At 41.2% G+C, this 21,614-nt stretch overlaps 1 protein-coding gene across 5 annotated transcripts in view; it reads right to left on the bottom strand.

Annotated features, from left to right (window-relative positions):
- The window catches only part of ATP7B (ATPase copper transporting beta), a 43,190-nt gene that overhangs the window by 9,614 nt on the left and 11,962 nt on the right, over positions 1-21,614 (bottom strand). For 4 of the 5 annotated variants that reach the window (XM_032099689.1, XM_032099691.1, XM_032099687.1 and 1 more), the window contains exons 2-15: positions 13,531-14,758; positions 11,738-11,995; positions 10,445-10,608; positions 9,472-9,633; positions 7,957-8,033; positions 7,417-7,591; positions 6,609-6,842; positions 6,330-6,421; positions 6,083-6,210; positions 4,858-5,012; positions 4,513-4,647; positions 3,479-3,673; positions 1,819-2,001; positions 102-282 (exon numbers count right to left, since the gene is read on the bottom strand). In XM_032099689.1, the coding sequence (XP_031955580.1) occupies positions 102-282; positions 1,819-2,001; positions 3,479-3,673; positions 4,513-4,647; positions 4,858-5,012; positions 6,083-6,210; positions 6,330-6,421; positions 6,609-6,842; positions 7,417-7,591; positions 7,957-8,033; positions 9,472-9,633; positions 10,445-10,608; positions 11,738-11,995; positions 13,531-14,758 (3,367 nt within the window). The remainder of the gene's footprint in view (positions 1-101; positions 283-1,818; positions 2,002-3,478; positions 3,674-4,512; positions 4,648-4,857; positions 5,013-6,082; positions 6,211-6,329; positions 6,422-6,608; positions 6,843-7,416; positions 7,592-7,956; positions 8,034-9,471; positions 9,634-10,444; positions 10,609-11,737; positions 11,996-13,530; positions 14,759-21,614) is intronic. The other variant, XM_032099688.1, reaches the window with a different exon arrangement.

Raw genomic sequence — 21,614 nt, 5'->3', positions numbered from 1 at the left:
AAATCCACCTTTTCTTGTACATAGTTTGGCAGGTGGTTGGTGCTGTTGATTCATTCTCTCTCACATTGCAGCTGGAACAGGGGCAGCAGGGGCAGACTCACCTTGTGATTCCAAGAGCGTGATCACTGCGTTATCTCCCAGAGGAGCACTGCTATCCCCACTGATGTTAACATTCAGCTCACTGCCAAGAATGGCCTCAACTCCTCCGACCTTGCAGCTGATACCACAGCCTGGGACTGCCTGGAAGTCAGTGCAGTATCCCAGGCTCTCAGTGCCAAGCTCCTGCAAATGTAACCAGAGGCCATCATCAGTCTGTCCTGCCCACATGGGGCACAAATATTAGATAACTCTTGCCAAAAAGAGACCTCATTCCTCCTCTTGATAATGACTGACCAATTGAAAACTAGCCTGGAGTATCAGTAGCACAGAACTAAAAATAAGAATGCTCTGGGTGTGCTGTGGCTAAGACTTCTAGAAAAGGGCAGCCAAACAGATCACAGCCAGGTCTCAGCACTAGCACCAGCAAACCATAAGGAACAGCTTTTTCTGGTAGTTCAAGGTTGAAACAATTAGACTGGGGATTCATGACCTTGGCCAAGACTAGGAATTAAAGAGAAGTATTATAACATTAAGCCATGCAGTTTCTAAAAGATGCAACTTTAGTTGACCTCACAGACAATTGGCTGTGGTGGATCAGACCTTTTATATATATGTAAAAGTACAGTGAAAAACTGTATCTAATTCCTGGAGGGATCTGTCTGGATGTTAGGGAAACTGGGTTTTTCTGTTGAGTTAGGGAGAGAAGGCAGTGAGTACCTTCAAGATGAGAAAAGGCATTATCAGGATCCTATGAGTTACAAAAAGAATGGAGAAAATATTAATTTATAAACAAGTTATTCTGGGTTGTCTCTGGAAGTTGGAACTATATGTACCTTTTAGTGACCTTAAAACACAGGGATGATAAGGCAGGTGGTAACAACATCAGCCAACAGTATAGCATTACAATTCATAGAAGCCCATGATCCAGTAATAACTGCTGCATGGGATGACTACAGAAGTGTCAGGGTACTAAAACAAATTTAAATAGAAAATGTAAAATACAAGAAAGGCAACTGGTTCATTGCTTATATTCTCTTTTTCCTTCTAAATTTATGTTTTTATTTCTAAATTTTATCACTGAAAGATCTAGTAAGTTTGACATTTTTTTAAAATTATTTTTTCCCTGAACCAATTAATGACTTTCCTTAGCAGACTTAAATTGCTTATTTACACAGGCTTCCTATTTTCACTATGACTTGTGTTTTCCTTCTTCCTGAAGCTTGAGGAACACATGAAATATATAAATGACCTCTGAGCATATGTAAAATTTGCAAAGACTTGAGTAATGTATTCATTCATTTGTGAAACTCACAAATATCACAGTTTAATATTCAAGCTTTAAAGCCTTTTGCCTAATTTATTCAAATGAGCAAGTGACTAATAGAAGTGACTACAGTCAGGTAACATATGAAATGTCACTACACACATTTGCTTCATTATGTTATTTTAAGTATTCTTCCTGCATATATTCCTTATTTTCTCATTAGATCAAGATAAACTTAGTAAGATCTTGCTTCCAGTGTTAGCAGAAAAAACCACTTCTGGTAATACACCTTCTGGTAATGTCCAGACCAAGATGCACAACCATGCAATCTCCCAGCTTTCCTGCCTGTTACTGTTTAGGCAGGCCTTTTCCTCTGGGACCTGATGATTTTATACAACATTGCTGCATTTTCACAGATGGCTTCAGGCCTTGGATGAAATAAGAAGGCTAAGTACCTCTTTGCAGTATTTAGTGACAGCCATTCCTAAAGGATGCTCGCTGCTGGCTTCTGCTGTACCAACAACTGCCAGTACCTTCTTCAGGGGGAGCATGGCTGTGTCTCCCATCAAAAGCACCCTCATGACTTTAGGAACTCCACAGGTGATGGTCCCAGTTTTATCAAACATCACAGTCTTGATCTGCAAGAAATAAACCAGAGTTACTGCCTAAGCCCTGCAAGCACAGGGATGCTTGTATGTTTATGGCACACAAATACAGTCAAGACTTTTATCCACACAAAGACAGAATAAACCTACAGAAGCAGGGATTCCTGTATATACGTTGAACTACCTGTATAGTAGGTCTCCTTATACTTTCTTATTCATTTCTAATAAAGCTACAAGATCATTCTGTGCCCATATCAGGATCTCAGTGTAATGTAGGACTGAGATGCATACACAAAGGACAGTACATGCATTCACACACAGGATTCATTTAATGGGCACCTTAATCACTTTTACCACTAGGTATGTGATGCAAAGAGGGCTTTTATGACTGCAGTTCTAAACAATTAAAAATAACACTGAGGAAAGATGACTGAGGAAGTGGTTTCGTGATAAAGAAGATGCAAAGAGTGCAAAAAGTTCAAGAAACAACAACCTAAGCAAAACTGATGTCATGCTAGTCACCAAACTCAGCCATCACTTGTCAGCCAGGCCAATGGGTCTTGAGGAATCAGAAATGAACCAAAAAACACAGCCCCACATATACTGGAAACCAAAGATAAAGTCAATTCTAATCCTCAAAATAAACATAGCAGAGAAAAAACACAAAACCCAAAAAACTTATCAAAGTAGGCACTTCTTCCATATCCAGCTATTCCAACACACCAACCTTGCAGAATCCAACAGGTCACCTAATTTTTGAAGTCCTGACCACAGCCTTGCATGGATCCAAAAGGTAAAAACTCCTAGCATTAGTTAGCAGTCTTTTTGGTTTGGTTTTTTTTTTTCACAGAGCCTTGGAAAAACTATTGGTCCAGTAAGAATAAGAATTATCAATCTGATTAACTTGCTGTTACCATCCTCCTCCCTTAAAATGTTCTGCATATGTCTAATATAGCATGGCTTCAATTCATATTCTTTTCAGCGGCTGTGGACATGTCAAACCTCCTTCTCCTTCAACCTCTTCCTTCTCTTCTCATAATTTTTGTGTCTATGAAGGTTTTTTCTGCCTCCCTTCTATCTTTCTTGTCTATATACTAAAACAGCTTCAAATCTTTTTTTTTCTTACATTCTACATCTTAAACTACTGATCAGAGACAGTATGCATTTCACAACAGCTCTCTGAGGAAAGAAAAAACCCCACCAGATTATTGGGCTCTTTTGCAGAAGAGGTGAAGAAAGTGCAAAAGTCAGAAACCTCTGAGGCCTTGCAGAGGATTAGGAACCTCACAGTCATGAGCTTGTAGGATCTGTTGGCTCTCAACACTTTGCTGTGACTACTTTGAAGAAAGAAGGTCAGATTTGTCTTCTTTACCTTAACGAGCAGCAATCAATTAAAAAAAAAAGTTTCCAGTCTTCCTGTCTTCCTTTGGACCTGCAGGATTTCCTGGGCAATTATATTTCATGTAGCAATAGCTGGGTAAGCTACGAAAGTACAGAATGAACTATTCACCTGATGTGCCATTTCCAGGGGTTTTCCACCCTTGATGAGAATACCATTCTGTGCAGCCACTCCTGTGCCCACCATTACAGCTGTGGGGGTAGCCAGGCCTAAAGAGCAAGGGCATGCAATGCTCAGCACAGTGATCGAGGTTTGAAATGCAAACCTCAGTATTATTTCAGCTTTTGAAATGTTTTTGCTCTGATTCTGCAAGAAGAGGGAAGAAAAGGGGAAAAAATATAAAGAAAGATATGTAAGATTGCTGACAGCAGATAACATAGGTGTACAATCAATCAGTCATTTCTGGAAAACTCCAGTACAGGAAATCAATCTGTTATTGTTACTGTAATGCTAAAGAAAGGTCAATGTTATGAATTGTTTATGGCAGTATTTTCTGGATTTTTTGCTTCTCAAGCATATGCTTGTCTCTGCTCTGAGGCTCCCAGATGTAAACATAACTTGCTGGAATTTCCCTTAAAGCTTAGCAAAGGAGAATGCTGTTTCCAGGCACCCAGACCCACCCCCTGTTGCTGAGCATAGCAAATACACATCCTAAAGATAACAGAAGCTCAGCTTGTTTCTCAAGCCAAAACCACTATCTGCCATCAGAAACAGGAATGCTCACAAAAATTTCAGACATGACAGCAATGGCTCAGCTCCTTGCAATGCAGCTGTAGATCATGTTTAGTCCAAAAAGGCTGTTGATAATTTCCATTTGTAAGAACCCCATGCAGAACTAAGGGGTACATGCAAGTATATATTTGTATCTGCAGAGAGATTTTAAATAGAAATACCATGTTTTACAGAAGAATTTAGAGAATTTTCTGAGTTGGAAGGGACCCCCAAGGATCATCAAGTCCAACTCCTAAGTAAACGGCCCACACAAGGATTGAACCCACAACCTTGGTGTTATTAGGACCACAATCTAACCAACTGAGCTCCTCTCAGGGTCATTATAACATCAAACCTTATCTGGAGAAAGTATGTTAATTACATTGGAAGACATCCTAATACAAAAATCCAATTATAATAATAAAACTACTTACAGGAAAATATTTTTTAATAATATCAAAATTTACAAAACCAATTGTGGTCCATGCTATCAATGTCACAGTTGAGATGATGATGATAAATGGAACAAAGTATCCACTAAATTTATCTGCCAGTTGCTGGATGGGTGCCTATAAAAAAAGAAAAACAGTTATTTGCATGTTCATGGTCGAAACACATAAATATGCAGAGTTCATGAAAATACACAATAGCCTTTATCTGATTCTTTTTTGAAGTCTGGAAAAACACTGTTTGCTGAAGTGTGTAAGTATCAAAACATAAAATCTTTTTATTATTCAATCCAAATCTGTGAATAAGGTTTTCTTCTTTATTACTTTTACCTTTGACATTTGAGCTTCTTCCACCAATTTCACAATCTGTGCCAGAGTGGTATCACTACCAACATGAGTTGCATTAACAAGAAGTGAGCCATGTGCATTTATAGAACCAGCAATCACTGTGCTCCCAGGCTTTTTAATGACTGGCATAGGTTCCCCTGGAAAGAAAAGGTAGTAATAAATGAGCCAATACCCCCAACAGCACAATCCATTAGCACACAGCTCATTTTATGTTAGCAAAATCAGTATGCTAAGCAATAATGACCAGAAATCACATACTGTGTATCTCTGTCTGGTGAAGACATGGATAAGTAGTGTCATACTTTTACAAACCTTTTCTTCTGTTTAATTTCAAAGCAAGTGCTGTTTCCTTGGTCTTAGCTTTTTGGTACACCATCCCTCAAAAGGGCCAGAAGCAAACTTGTTGGAAAAGGAACGTCTAGGAATTTCTCCATTAACAATTTGCATAGCAGTGGGAGTTTGAGAAATCTGTCTTTATCTCCATGACCCTCAGTTTTCAAAGATCAGAAAGTTTTTTCTGTGGAAAAGCTCCCATTCCCATGCTACCTCTCCAAGAATACTAGCTCTAGAACATCTTTGTTTTCTCTATTTTTAGTGGTAGTGAGAACAATTGGATCTCTGAATCTAAGGGTGTCCCTCTTCCCAAGTAAAGTAAGAACATAACTAGAACAAGTAATCCAATGCCAATGTAATTTTTTTTATATCCTTTATTTTTAAGAATTGCACAAGGCATCGAATCCTTATTATATTTACAAAATGAAATGAAAATCTCAGAAGATGTAAAAAGTCCCATGACCCCTAATAAACATCAAATTTTGAGGCTTTCTTTCCCACTCCTTGCCCATTGCCTTGTCATACAAACCCAAACTTCTCATCAATATTTCTACATCATCCTTTAGAATTTATTTCTGAGGAGGTACCATCTCTACAATACATTCCAGGAGAAACTCCAACCAGATCGCTGGAATAATGACAATGCTGTTATGACTGTACCCATCCCATCAGTGGCCAAACTGAGAGGAAAACCTTCAGTTTTAGGGTGTGTGCAGATACAGGATTTGAACTCAAGCTCACGAAGGCACAGCCACAGCATCCATTAAGGTGGGAGGCTATTCAGACAGCAGTGTTTGGGTTGGGTCTACTGTCTTTTCTTGTAACAAAGAGTTCTAGAAGATTTCACTTCTTTGTGTAAGATAAGGGAAGTTACCAGTAATGAGAGACTCATCTGCCATAGAACTGCCTTCAATGACCTTTCCATCCACTGGGAACTTTCCACCAGGAACAACTTTTATAACATCACCCCTTTGAACAAGTTCAACAGGTACTTGCTCCTCCCTGCAAAAGACATAAGTAGAACAGGCAGGTTACTTATGCTATCAGCTTTCAGGTTAACTGGATCAAGCCTAGTCTGTGACTCAGGCAGGCTGAAGGGATTTTGATTCATAAATACATACCTGACAATGGAGTGGTCAGGTCCAAGAGTCACCACAGTGGCTTCTGTGGCTTGAAGAGACATAAGTTTAGCAAGAGCTTCTGAGGTCTTACCCTAAAAAACAGAGATTAATGTTTAAGATACATTGAGATATATAAATCCTGATATGTACTTAACACAATGAATTCTAAACAACCTTTCATATTACAGACTACATCAGAAACAGCTGACTCAAAATTCCTCTGAAGAGTTTATTCTACTCCTATCATAAATACACAATATTTGTGCGGAGATGAGTTACCTTGGCTATGTGTTCCAGCCATCTGCCAAGTGCAATGAACACAAACAACATCGGAGGAGTGTCGAAGAAAGTGACTGGGCTTTTCTCTGCCTTTTCAATGATTGCTACTATCAGGATCACACAGGAATACAGATAAGCAATCGTCGTGGCCAGTACAATGAGCACATCCATATTGGTCGTCTTGTGCCTCAGTGACTTGTAAGCTTGTACGTAAAAATACCATCCACCAAGGAACTGTTGGTGTAAGCATGGACAGACTCGTACTGAGATCACAACAGTAACCACAGCAGTGATTGCAGAGTACATAACACTGCCCATAGCAGAACTAAAACCATTTAGTACATAAGGGAAGGCATTGCTGACCCATGCAAATTTGATACTGATATAACTTCAGGTCTACTAGGAGACTGACTCCATTAACATCCTCTAATTTGCACTTCCGTGTTCTCAAAACCAGAAAATATCATCCTATTCCTCAGCAATGCAAAGGAAACAAGGCACAGAAAATGAAAGGATTTACCTACAGCTACCCAATTAGTTTGCAGACAATCAGGTATCTCTTTGTTTTAATATTACCTTCTCCACTTGGATACTATCTGATGCAACTTTGGCAGAAGTAAGAGCAATGAGTAAATACAGAATGGATAACTTGCAGAAAAGTGCCACTTTGTTCTGCATAGGTGGTACAGACAAGAGGGCAGGCCTAATCCACTAAATCTTTCCATTAACCTGTCTTTATCACATCAGATTACATAAATGGGAGATGGATAGAAAGCAAACCCCATACTAGGAAGTAGTATGGACATACCTGAACAAAAGTGCAGAGGATAAAGAAGAGAAGATTCAAAATAGATAATCCAGGAATGAGATTCCGTTCCAGCACCTTAGACCCACGGTCCCCACCATTGGGTATTTGCATATAAATCATTATGACTACAACAGGAATACCAAACACTAGGCTGTACAAGAAAGATTTCCTCCACCTGAAAAGGAAAAACTGTAAATCCATGGGTTTTCTACACCCCACAGCACTCAGGCCCAACTGTACTGGTAGAGCAGGGCTGGGGTTATTAGCACTGTACTAACACATGGCTTTGGGATATTTTCAAAGATCCAGTATTTTGGAACAGCTTCAGTGTCTTCTATATATTCAACTACATAGACTTCTGGCAGTTAAAAACTAAAACTAATGAAAGTAATAAAAGTACTTGAACCAACTGATGAACGGTAAAATTAAACATGCTTTACACAAGAATAATCTAATTAACTGGGAGGGGCACTGGGGGGAGTAGAGTCACAAGATATGATCTGGATATGTTCATTAGTGAGGGAGAAAAGAAATACTCACTGCTGTATTTCCTTTTTGTGATCCAGGTTATGTGCATTTGGAGCTCTTTTAGCCACAGAAGCATGAAAGCCAATTTCCTTTTTATTGAAACAGAAGGAAAGATAAGTTTGTTTTGATGAAGCTAACCATATTACTTATAACACACTTAAATGACACTACTTTTAGAAGATATGTCAGAAAAGGACACTGTTCCATATTTAATAAATTCCAACCCCTTATTTATTTTTAGATCCTGACAAAATGAGTGGATATTTCAGTCAGTACTCAAAATTCAGACTGCAAAGGACTTCTGGTACCTATACATGAACAGTGTATAGATGCAGTAAGTGTCCTAGTTCTTAGGCAAAGGAAGCTTCCACTGACAGGTGGAATTCTGCTGTACTCCTCCTAAAGGGAAATACATGCCCCTTTCACCTCCACTGGAATAATTAGGAGAGATGGGACACACGACAAAGGAAGTAAAAATGCATAAGCCACTGGGCTAGACAACCTTGTGAGCCAGTCCCTAACACTTCATCAGTTTAATAGATACACCTAAAATCAAAAATTAAAGTGTCTAAAATCAGTTTAAACCCATAGAACAACAAACTGCAGGACAAAGCATCCCAGAAACAAATATAAGCAAATATAAGCATGGCTGACACTCGGGTGAGTTACTGAAGTTAGAACCATGCCTCCCGCCCAAACACCCTAAAAACCGAAAGCACACTTGCAAGAACAATACCTGCATCATGAAATGCTTCTGTGGCAAAATATGCTTTAGAGAACTACTCTACCAGCCTGAACAGTCTACTAGTTAACATGTTAATAACTGCTTCTGCATCAGTTCTGTGGTCTAGGAGATCTTTTCTGAGTAAATATTCTAGAGCATGGCAGGCAAACAGTCTCTGCTGTCCTCCTGACTACTCAGTGCGTCCACCTCATACAGTGTGATCTCTTCCCTTCTGGTGGGACAAAAAAAAGAAAGAAGTTTTGTCCACATCTGGGCCATGATAACAGTAGAATATATGATCTGCGTGATTACTGGTAAGCCAGGATTTTTTTCATTTAGCATCAGGCTGTATCACAAGCTGTTTTGATTTAAAAAGATGTGGGAACAGATGCAAGTGTATACTGAGATATGTAATACTTGTGGCATGAGCGGTGGCAAAACTTCTTTTACAGCCTTTTTCACTGTCAAGAGAAAGAAGTATTTTTTTCTGAATTATCAACACTTCACTGAAATGACTGTCATTCTACATACAAAATTGCAAAAAAAATTAATATAGGACACTTTTGCCAGATACAGATGAAAAAAGGTTCTTATTGTAGTTTCTAGTATGTGTGTTTTTAGAGTAACAGCTGGGGAGCCTATGCATTCCTGCGGAGCACAGCAGCCTCACCACAAGAGTGTAAAAACATGGCAATAACTATGGCATCTACAAAACCAGTGAAACCTCTCAAATATCAGCTGCTTTATTTCCTTCTAAATTTCACCATGTAATTGTCCATACACAAAAAATTTCCAAAGCCTACCTTGATTACTTTTATAATATCTCGAGGGCCAATAATTTCAGGATCAAACTGGATGTGAGCTTTGCTAGTCGCAAGTGCAACTGAGGCAGAGAATATGCCATTTGTTCTCATGAGTTTGGATTCAATATTGTGAACACAAGAAGCACAAGTCATCCCTGTAATCTAAATAAAACACAGTTTTGAGTCATTAGCAATCCCCCACATTCACCCAATATTTGTAGGTGTACTTGAGACAAGGCCTCAGCCTAAAGGTTTTACATAACTATCCACTTTTATTATAAAACTGTGCAGACAGCAGATCTAGTCACAGCTATGTATTTGTATGGCAGCACTCACACATGCTATTAACTGTAAAAGTCTAACTAATAGAGTTCCATCAACACCTACATCAACATTGCCAAAGCCTAACTCTGCATGTGTAACTTCATCTCGCTTATGTAAATTTTCCTGTGGCTTCAACAAGGCATGTTCCCACTTTGTGATCTATTAACAGAGCAGCAGACTGTTGTTATCTGTCTTGCAGTAAGTATTTGTCAGAGAATAAAAATTAGTATTTGAGGAATCCATCCTTCATATAAACAATTTACTAATTTTACTGATTTTACCCGAAGATCCTTGACCTCTATACAAAGCCCTTAACATTAGCAGTACATATTTGTTGACACATTCTCAGTTACCCAGAGTCTGTACTCAAGTGCCTTAAGAGAAAAAAACCCTTCTGTTTCATTTCTGCTTTCTAAGAAGAGTCTAATCTGTACATAGAACTATCACTTCTTATTTCAGTGTTTTTGGATAGGTTCTTCTAAGCCAAGTTGATTCTGTCATTTCAGCAATTATGAAAAAAACAGCATCACCAGCCAGAACTGAGCTGCTGAAGCTACAACTGCTCAAGCAAAGGTATTTGCAAGAAAATGAGTCTTCCAGACCTGACTTTTCCAAAACCAACATATAATTTCAAATACACATGACTTACAAGAAGCTCCACCTGCCCTTCTGTTTCTGCATTATCTTCCATGACAGTAGCTTCAAAACCCAGATTCTGGATCAGCTGTGCTATTTCAAGAGGCTGTATGAGTTCTGGCTTGTATTTTATCTCTGCTTTACCTGCCATCAGTGCTACCAACACTGAAACAATTCCTGCAGTGGCAATAACAAAAATATTAGATAATGTAGCTCCCTTGAGGGAAACAAAAATAAAATATTACAAGTGACTCTCACTAAGGACTGTAACGACTTAGAGACATTATAAGCCTACTGATTTCTCTCTGCCTCCTTCTAGTGTTGTTCCCTAGTCACAACAGCAAAGTTTGTACAGAGACACAGCCACACTGAGTTTTCCTTTAGCAATGAGAGGAATTGCAAGATTTACACATGGAAGGAGGTGAGTTTTGCTATGATCTAATGAAACAAAAAGGATGTTTGGAAGCAATCTTTACACCCATAGCTGCAAGATCTACCCTAGACTCTTGTCGTTTGGAACGAGCCACACAGCACGATGCTAGACCTTTTTATTTTCCTGCTCTCCACCCCTCCTTATATTTTAATAAATAAAAACCCCACAGAAATCTACATTTAGAATTGAAAAGCAAAACATAAAAATCACAAGACAAAAAAATAAAATTGTTTTGAAGACCTAATGCATTTTTTAATTTTTAAATCAAGGCAGTGAGACCATCACTGGGAGAGTGGGGACACAGAAATCAATAAGCAAAACCTCCCAAAGGCATGCTGATACAAATGAAACCAGACATTGCTAAGGCTCATCTGTTAATCTTCTGTACGGCCAGAGGAAAGGCAGCCCCAGCCTGCAGACTTCTAGACTAGTAAACACCACTGTGCCTAAGCTTACTCTGGTAGTGGAGCCATACATCTGTTTGTACCTGCTTGTGCAAATATGCCCTGAAGGGTAAGTTTCACATCACAAACATGCCAGAGGTCTCAACGGCCCTGGACGAGATGGATGGCTTTGTAAACCAACAAGGCCCTGAAAACTAAATGAGAACCATTTCTCTGTTCTTGTCTTCAGACTGATTTGAATTTTTTATCACATTACAACAAATTATTGTTGCAAGTATGTTCATCAAGTTTGTCCACCAGTGCAATAGGACAGTTGAACAGTGGCATAGTTACATTAGCACTAAGAAAGAGCATTAAGTCTATTTAACTTCCAGATGCTGTATGGCAGCCTCTTCCATTAATCTCATAGAATGCCTTTTCCATCCCATTGTCCCCTATAGACTCATTATAGGAATCTTAAATTTATTACCATCTTCTTTCTGCAAATTTCTTTCAATGGTAGACACACACGATGCACAGGTCATGCCTGTGATTTGTAAAACACACTTTTCTTCTGTGGCTCCACTGAGCCTGTTTGACCCATCAAGGTGAGGACTGTCTGGAAGAGCATCTGAGGCACAGCCTTGGTGAGGAGGCTCTGGAGCTCCAGGTTTCACGGCAGCTTTGCTGGCATCAGGCTGGCACCTGTGTTCTCCAGTAGCAGTATCTTGAATAAATGCACAATACACTGAACAAACACTATTTACAGTGTGATTGGATGATGCAGAAGTACAAACAAGTCATATTTATCAACCACACAAACCCTCATTGTTGTTTGGACAGTGACATGATAACCTTGGTCTCCACATGGAAGTAATATAGGTTGTTACTATGCTTATAAAAATACACATTCACCAGTACAACTTGCATGACCATTTAACTCTACAGAACTAGTTTTCCACTTTCAGATGGCAAATGATTCCCTGCAATTTCAATGCCTAGAGCTGACAGCTACCTCCACTTGATAAAGATATATTGGTATCTAAAAGGTCCTTATCCAGCACAGAGAATGTAGTCCAGTCATATCCATTCTGTCATTGTTGCCATCTATGCAGAACTCATATCACTTCATCTCAACAAGGAAAACAACAAGTTTCTCAACAGGTTTGTCTTTATGGCACAGTATTCATGGTGCAAGTACTGCAAAATGAGTATTGGAAGCACCCAGGAGACCTGAACACAAACAGGCCTCTTGCAAACATTTTTACCCTTGTGCCAAATACTGAACAGACACACAACAACTCAAGCTGTGTTCCCAAACTGCCTCCCTTGGGCAGAGGTTTGTGTAAAGGAGCAGGAGTTGCTTCTGAACATGTTAAACACAGGGGGTTCCCCCCTCTTCCACAGATGTATTGGAAGGTCTCCTACCAACAAATTATAAACTAAACAAATCATAATTAAATGCCACATACAGGCCCCTCCTCATTTGTAGTAGTACCACAGATTCAGAGAGATTGGAACCATGAGAGAAGTGAATAGGATGTGGTTTTCTGTGATCAAACTGCTTAATTTCAGGTAAACCACATCAGTCTTTCAAAGCTGATATATTTAGTTGAAGCAGGTAAAAATCGCCACATTAGAAATTTGCTAGAGAGGAGATTGTGCATCAAAACTTTTTAAACATTGAGCACATGTGCAAAATGCACACACTGCTGCAGCTGACATGTAAAAGCAGGTGTTTCCACCAAAGAGTACCTGCATTTTGCCACTTACCTTGCCTAAAGCGAGGTTTAGTGAAGTAAGGCAGGTAAAAATACCTGAGAAATAAAGTTCAAAGGCTAAAGATGCTAAAAAGAGGTTTTAACTAAGTAAAAAGTGGTTTTAAATGAAAGACATTTCATTAAGTTTGTAGGTTTTATTATTCTGGAATATACATGAGAACATTTGGTTTGATACATCTACTTACAGCAGCCTGTAGACATAGGAAGAAACCTACTTCAGGGGGTAAGGGGATGAGCTATTTCAAAGACTTCGCACCTCAGACCTTTTAGCTTCATAATGTAACTCAGCTCTTACACCCACTGCTGCAGTTATTAAGGGCCAAAACAAGGTGCTCTACAGCTGAAACCTCTCTCCCTTGCTAAGCAAGGTCAGATCAGGCCAGACATTCAGAAGAGGCAATGTCAATGTGATGCTTTAAGAGTTTCTCTCCAGAAAGGAGTCTCAGTGCAGATGTTGCATGACCCAGCTTGGCATGCTACCCACAGAAGAAAAAACAGTTACCTGTCAGTACAGAGGCATCAAATCCCATGTCTTCTATGGCAGCTCTTAACTCTTCTCCACTCGTGACAGCTGGATCATAGTGTATGGTCCCAGTACTGCCAGCTAGAGAAACTGCTACATGCTGCACTCCTTGTCTCTGTGATATGGCCCCTTCTATGGACTGTACACAAGAATTGCAGGTCATGCCATCAATCTTAATAACAGCCGTAAGTGTCGTGCCTTGCGGTGGCTGTCTGATGAGATCGTATGTGAAAGCACCTGAGGGAGATGCTGCTTTGCCTGCTTCTGAACCATTATGGAGGGTTACTTTAAAGTTTCCAGGTGGAAGGGATTCAATAGCTTGCTGCAAAGCTGACAGGGTGATGAAATCTGGGGTATACTGTACCACAGCACATTTATGCTCCAAAGACACTTTAATACTTTTTATGCCAGGAAGATCTGATATATTTCCTTCGATGTTTCTGATACAGGACTTGCAGTGCATGCCTTCTATCTGTAAAGTCACTGTAGCTGTGCTACCCACCTCGGTAACCAGTGGATCCAGCCCATCACTCTTGAGACTTGCAGGTGTCTCCCTAGGGTTTGCATTCTGCAAGCGCTGGAGATCAAGGGCACCCAGCTTCAAAGGGGCTGATTTGCTTTTAATGGTGCAGTCATACCCCAGGTCACTGATGTGTCTCTTGAGGTCATCAGGCTGAATGATGTAAGGATGGTAAGCAACAATTGCTTCTTGGTTATCAAGTGACACCTTGATTTTTGCTACACCGTGTAGTTTCCTAATCTTTCCTTCAATGCTGGTGACACAGGACTGGCATGTCATGCCTTCTACCCGAAGCTTAACTACTGCTTCTTTCAAGCTTGGCAAATTTACAGTCGCTGTTGTCAACTTATCTTCTGCTATGTTGGCATCAAAGCCCATATCCAGAATTTCCTGGCAAATCTGTTCAGGACTTATTTCCGACTGCAGATACTTGATAACAGCATGGTTCTGTTCAAGGGAGACTTTAATTCTCAAAATGCCCTTCACCTTGGAAATTTGGCCTTCTATCGACTGCACACATGATTGGCAAGTCATTCCCACAATGTTGACTACCACACTATGCTCTTGGGAAGGTGGAGAGGGCATGGTTTCAGAGCTCTCCTCATAGCCCATGTTGTCAAAAGCAAAATTATGTTTCATTGTAGGCTTCAGCTCACAATCAGGAGGAGAATCAGTGTTGGACAAAGCCTAAGGAGAAAAAGTAAAAATTAATGCATGTATCTTCAGCCCTGTAAAAGCAACAACAGTCTGCATATGCTCTCAAGCACATTTTAGAAGTGCTCTCAAGTCAGTCTATATGGCCAAAACCCTTTACAAGCCTTTATGAGGTTACAACCCTTTTAACCCTTTACAACATTATTTTACACTTGGAATGTATTACCAGCGAGTTATGCCCATGATGATGAATCAGGCTTCTGACAGGTCTCTTGAGCGTCAATTTAGAAAATACTGACTAGGGATATAAAAGCAGAATTGACTCAATATTCCTACCCCAACTAAGTAATTTAAAACTTGAGTTCTCTGCAGCCACAGGACACTTCCGTCACACAGCCTGGGCTGCTCTTCAGAGCACACTGTCACTGGCACAATGGGTCACAGTAGAGAGTGTGCTGACTGCCTCTCCAAAAGACCATAAACTGGTCCAGTTTGGCCAACATGCTACTTCTCAGGAGGAGTGCAAACCAAACCAAAGAAAACCAAAAAGCCCAAGAAAATAGAATCATTACTCTTCCAGAAGCCTGAAACAAGTTGGTGCAGGGAGGGTCAGCTGCATGACACTTGAAGAGCTATATGCATGCACACAAAGGCCTGGGCTCTCTGCATTTAATATACAGACCTTTTACCTTGTGTCTTGGGGTGACTTTATGATGTGTATCCCCTATCGCCTGCTCTATGCCCAGACACGAGTCCTGTGCCTTTTCTGTAGCTTTAAGGCAGACCTTTAAGGGGGGGGGGAAGCCGGTGGAATTCCTCCGGCGCTGTGTTCAAAAACAGAGATAAGCTTGCTGGCTTCTGCTCCGGCTGCTCAACTCAGCTCGGCTCTCTGCAGCAGGGAAGGGAGTGATATTTTCCCACTTTCTAGCTAGCTTTTTGTTCGTTAGCTAAAGCAGGGAGTTTTCGTGAAACTTCGGTTTCTTCTCCTTCTCTTTTAGACCGTTCAACAACACCAAAACATCAGCCAGGAGACCTTACACCTCGGCCCGGAGGGGCCCAAGCCGACCCAGCTCCGAAGAGGAGAAAGCCACACTCACAGAAAGGACTCTGAAATTTACCAGGTTCTCTCCACAGCGAGACGTTTTATTATTTAGCATTATTCTTTCACTTGCCTGCGTACATTGTGTTTGTTAAATAAATAGCGGGTTTTTTCCCTTTTTCACTTTCCTCCGATGAATTTTCTTTCCGAACCTGGTGGGGGAGGGGCAGCTGAAACCTGCCTTCTATCAGAGCGGACGTTCCTCCCAGAGCATTTCCCTTAATCTGTCTAAAATCGGGACACCTTGAAATCTGTACCTTACCAAGGCCTTGGAAGACACAGAACTACAAACAGATATTTTCACTGTCGTTTAATTTTATTTACCTACTTGTGAGTCACCTAAGAAGGACTGTAAATTGTGCTACAGTAACTCAGTGATTTGATCCAACACTGGTTTTCAGGATGGCCAGTAATGAAATAGGCCAGCCAGAAGTAAACTATCTCTGTCAGATCGTGGGCTCTGCAATACCAGAACTCTACAGCTGAATGCACTCAATTCAATTGAAAATGAAATATTAAAAAAAAAAAGCACCAATGCTTATCAAGCACAAGTATTGAGAGCACAGACTCGTCTCCAATTGCTGGAGCCATGTGATGAGGAAGATTGAAAAGGGCAGGTACAAGTTCTAGATTGTCAGATTTCATGGAAAGAACATGAAAATTCACGTCCATGGTTAAGGGCAACTTTGAATACTAAAGATCTAGATGAAAGCCACTAGGATAAATCTGTTCTCTTGCCTGCAAAGCCTTGGGCTCTCTGGCATTCAGTAAAACGTCCGATGCTGGGCATTACTGCAGGGAGAGCCTGGAGAAGGGGCCACTGGATCAGGGTCAGTACTGCAGATCCTGCTCCTATGACCCACAAGAAAACTCCTTTCTCAATACCACAGCATGGATGAGAAGCATTTAGGCTGCTTAGTAACACTAGACTGCATCCAGTTCATTTGATGCAGTATTCAAAATTCATTAACTTGATTTTGTTTCACGCTTAGACAGCTTGGGAATAATGAGGTCTGGGGTCACAACCAAACCAGCAAAAATTTAAGACAAGAAATTTGCTTTCAGCCTTTTCCATACTGTAATTGTTAGGACAGGAGGAGGAATGAGCAAGTTCAACTCTTCAGGATTATGATGCAGCACCTCAACTATCCTGACAGCAAACTGTCCCTCCTGCTCTCTCCCTTTCTGCTTGGCCTCATGACTGCACTCCAGGGATGCTGGGAAAGAAGAGTCACAGGAATATTTTAGTTCCAGCATCCTCTTTTGCCTTCTCCTCCCACAGGCCTGGCAGCACCCAGGACACTGCTCTCCTTGAACTTCCCTTTCCAGAAGTTAGTGAAATCCCCAACATACACGGAAATGTGCCATAAGCTCCTCCTTTCAAAACAAAGCATTAACAGTTAATCAGACTTCCCTGCAAAAGACAACCAAGACACTCCCATTCTTGTGTCTTCGTTTTTGTGACTTCCCATAATTTGAAATAATATCCTGGCCTTGTGTGTGGGAAAAAACCCATGTGAAAACAGTCTCTCAACCACCGCATTTCAAATGTGGCCTAAACTCAAACTTATTGTAAATTCTGCCTCAAGAACTGTTATGTGAATATTGTCCCTCATCTGCTCTTCCCTGTCCCCAGTCCCCCAAGGACACTGCTCACAGTGGCCTGCTCTTATCACAAACACCCAGTGAAATCTGTGTGACAGTTACAGAAGCTCACCCTGTGTGTACTTAGGCTCACAGGACAAAGGCATTTGCCTTCTGCATCCTTTGGTGAAGCAGGCAAGATGAGCATCCTCCGCTCTCTGCTTCACTGCCTGTCTGGCCGCCACTTGCAGATGAAACTCAGGAACCATTGCAGGCCTTATGTCCTCCAGGGTGTTCCCTCCACCCCCATGCTCACTGTCTCAGTTTTCCTAGGTACCCCATGACATAAAAGCAATTCAAATTAATCGTGTAAAAAGATTAGAGGGTATTTCTCATTATCCAGTCTTTTGAAAAACATAAAAGCAAGGACTGATTCTGCTATTTTAATGCATTGTAAGCCACAGAAACTTCAAAACTTGGCCACTGCTTTATGTTTTGCATAAAAAGCTATCCCAACATTCAGAAGAATTGGCAAAAATTTTTTGTTTGTTACTTGTCAAAACCAGATGTTTGTGCTCTGTAGGAGAAAAATCTTTGCACACAAATTTTTAAATGACAAGGAAAAAATAGAGGGGATGTGGATATAAGAAAACTAAAAAGCTTCTTTCCTTTAAAAAAACCTTCTTTCCTTTAAAAAAACCCCACCAAAAACACACAAGTGCCAAAACATTGACGAATCTTCCCCCAAAACCAAGAAATATGCACAGGCACAAATAAAATATTTACAAAGCCTTTAGTATTGTTTTTAACAGCTTCAAAAAAACCCACAAACAGAAGAGGCACAAATACATCTATGTGTGTATTTGCAAGAAGAGTGCTTCTACACCAGACTAGAGGAAAACAGCAGATTCATGTAAGGACACGCAGATGAGGCATACAGAAATGTGACCATAGTTCTCCTCAGGCATGTGCTGGGTTTCAGAAAAGGGTTTCCTGATACCAGCCAACATCCACATATAAAATGGAATCTATGAGGCTGTATAGTAATTCAGAGGCACCATCTGCAAGAGGATCAGAGAAGCAATCACCACCAAAAATGCCAAAGAAGGTGCTTGGAAGTCTCAGGCTTGTTTCTGCCTAGAGAGAAATATGAACGAAATAATGGAAATGCATCTGACTCTACATCCAGAAGGGAATGTCTGAAAGAACTGGCCATAGTTACTCTTTTGTCTCTCACACCAAAGGAGAATGGGTGACATTTAAGGGCAGGTGTACACCAAGTCTGTTTGCTCTACCAGTCTCATGCATATTTTTACAGTATCTGTGTAAAGAATATGTAAATAATTGCACATGAAATGATGACAATTCTTTTCCTCCTTTGTTCTGCAAGTAAAAGTTGGAACTGAAAGCACATAGCAGACCGAGGCTCTAGTCTGAAAGCTAAGAATCTTGACACAAAGTAGTTATGAAGCTCATATGAACAATTAAAAAAAAAAGATAGAAGAAATTTGAAAAATTATTGACACAGAAGCCGTAGTAGATGGAGAGAGCTTTAAAGAAAGCACCAGAGCTGGCTGGAAAACACTTGCATCTACAGGACACAGCTCTGAACCAGACCCAAGATGAGTAGCAAATGTGCAGGAGCATGGAACCTGAAGCACATGTCCAGTATGAGGATTTCAAAGCAAAAAACAAGGCATGAAGAACAACCCTTGATGTCCCAGACAGGAGCTGTAGCACTCATGCCTGTCGTGGGGCAAAGCAGGGCTTGGGAACAGCTGGAAGAGGCAGATGCTCATGCTCTACTTTCTGACTGTCTCCAGCCAGCAGGACGAAGATCATCCAACAGGAATATGCCCTGGGGCTGGACTAACTGTTTGCAAAAGCATGGAGGTGGAGCAGGGCAGGGAGATTCTGCTGGATGGGAAGCACCAAGTCTTGAGCCCTTGGCATACAGCTCTTGGCATCATAGTATCCAGAGCTCATGACAGGTCCATTGGGAAAGGCAGTCCTCTCCCATGGTCTGTATGGCTGGTGGGGCAAACCCACTCCAATGAGGGCTGCCCTCAGAGGCCTAGCATCATGCTGACCCATGGTCCCCCAAAACAGGCTCCTTCTTTTGGATACTCCCATTCAGATATGCAAAGGCTGAGAGTTCAAGCAGTGAAGGTGTTGGGGAAGATGAAACAGGACAGCCTTATAAATATGATTGCCTGACAAAAGATTTTGGGAATATGAAAACTATAAGCGACATCGAAATGAAAGCCACCTTTGAATTACCAAGTCTTAGTTACTGAACAACTGGAAAACAATGGTATGGCCGACTTAAGGTAATCCCCTCTTGATTGAACAATACCCTCTGCTTGCAGGCAGGTCCAAGGGTCAGAGCAGACCCTACTAGCTCAGCAGAAGGGGTCCAAAGAGTAGTTTTTAGAAGTTAAGATGTAACACTCTATGGTAATATAAGAACTCTTATAGGCTGTATGTAAATGCTATAGGATTTGTATCTTGTATTAGATTGGTTAGTGACAATTAGAATATTCAGTACAGAAGATGATTTATTGTATTGTAACCAGGACTTCAGACACTCTTACTCACACTCTTACTACACTCTCTTACTACTTCTTCACTCTCATTCCTCTCACTCTCTCTCTCTCTTTACTTACTCGCTTACTCTCTTGCTCTCCTGGGCCTGCTCCGAGCTGCAGCTGGCAGCTCTAAGCAGTGCCCCTGTACCCACGCCCTTTGCAATAAAACGCATGTTCCAAGATCTGACTTCAGAGATCTCTCGTCTCCGTCCGTCCTGACCGTCTGACCCCCACCAAAGCTCCCACAGAAGGGACACATAATAAATGTGAGAAAAACAACTGAACTTAGAAAAAACCCAAAGACAAGGAAACCACAGCACTGGGTAAGACACACACACACGCACACATGGTGACCCATGTCTTGAGAATGGATGCAACACCATGGCTGTGAACTCAACAAGGTTTGTGCCCTCCTTGGCTTCACGGCCCAGCCACCAGCCACCCCTGGCTGAGTCCCCATGCTGCCTCCATTGCTGTGTTTCATGGTCACATTGTGGGGTGGCTTGTCACCAGGAAAGCCATCCTTCTACCCATTTCCCTTTCCCAAGGGAAATGCAAGAGGTGCAGCCACCTCCAAATGCCAGTATAACACTCTTGGCCTCTGAAGCACAAGGCTGAGGTTGTGACAGATGCACTCCACAACTCCCTGAGCATCATGCACACCGAGATCCAGCACAGCACTGCCCCCCTCTGCTCGTCCAAGAAGGCTCTCCCCCCTTGGCTGGTACTGCTCTCCTGCCCTCCTTTGCCTGGCCTGCAGGGCTGGCAACTTTCACATCCTGAAACTCAAGCACCAGACTCCTCAGGGTGATGCCACGCCATCAACCAGAGAGGAGATGGGGGCCAGCCCACTCAGCACCTCCCCTCTGCCTCTCCCTGCCTGCTCATCCACAAACGCTGGAGCTCACTTAACCTCTCATCCACGATGTCCAGAAGTTTTGGGCTGCTCTTTTCCCTGCACCTCTGTGGGTTGAAATCAGTTATTGCCCTCTTACCTTTGAGCACACAACTGCCGAAGAATTATCTTATCTATGTTTTACCTTCCCTACTTCCTTCTTTCACAACCGCCTGATTCATGGCTTTGGATTGAGGCAGCAGCAGCACACACTGAAAAGCCACATACTAATAATTAAACGCTTCAGATGTTTCCCAGTTTATTATAGTCAGACAGTGAACAACAAAATGAGGGCAGAGCAGCCACAAAAACATCAAAGGTCACGAGTCTTCAATTTTGTGCCTGTAACAGCAGCACTTCTGAGTAGACAGAAAATCAATCCTCTCCCTCCTTAACATTTTTCAGTACATCTCATTAGAGCATATTGTTTAAATGTATTAGATCTTAACTGGTTGTTGTTTCTCCCTCTTCTCCCAAACTAAAATTAACAAATGTCAGTAGCTACTATATTCAGTACCTACTTATAACACAATTTGTTATTTTTCAAACAGTTCCTGAGTCTTAAACGAGGGAAAAAACACCTTCTAAACCTGAATATCAAGATTCAATGAGAATATTACTACCAAGCAGCCTTTATGGAGCTTCTGTTTCCAAAATACTAAGTTGATTATACTAATGCTTCTGCCAAGGGACTGCTATTCCTCATCTGGGATCAGGTTTCTC

Source organism: Corvus moneduloides, chromosome 2, assembly GCF_009650955.1.
Source record: "Corvus moneduloides isolate bCorMon1 chromosome 2, bCorMon1.pri, whole genome shotgun sequence".
Taxonomy (NCBI): Eukaryota; Metazoa; Chordata; class Aves; order Passeriformes; family Corvidae; genus Corvus; species Corvus moneduloides.
This window is presented reverse-complemented; position numbering and strand designations above follow the sequence as displayed.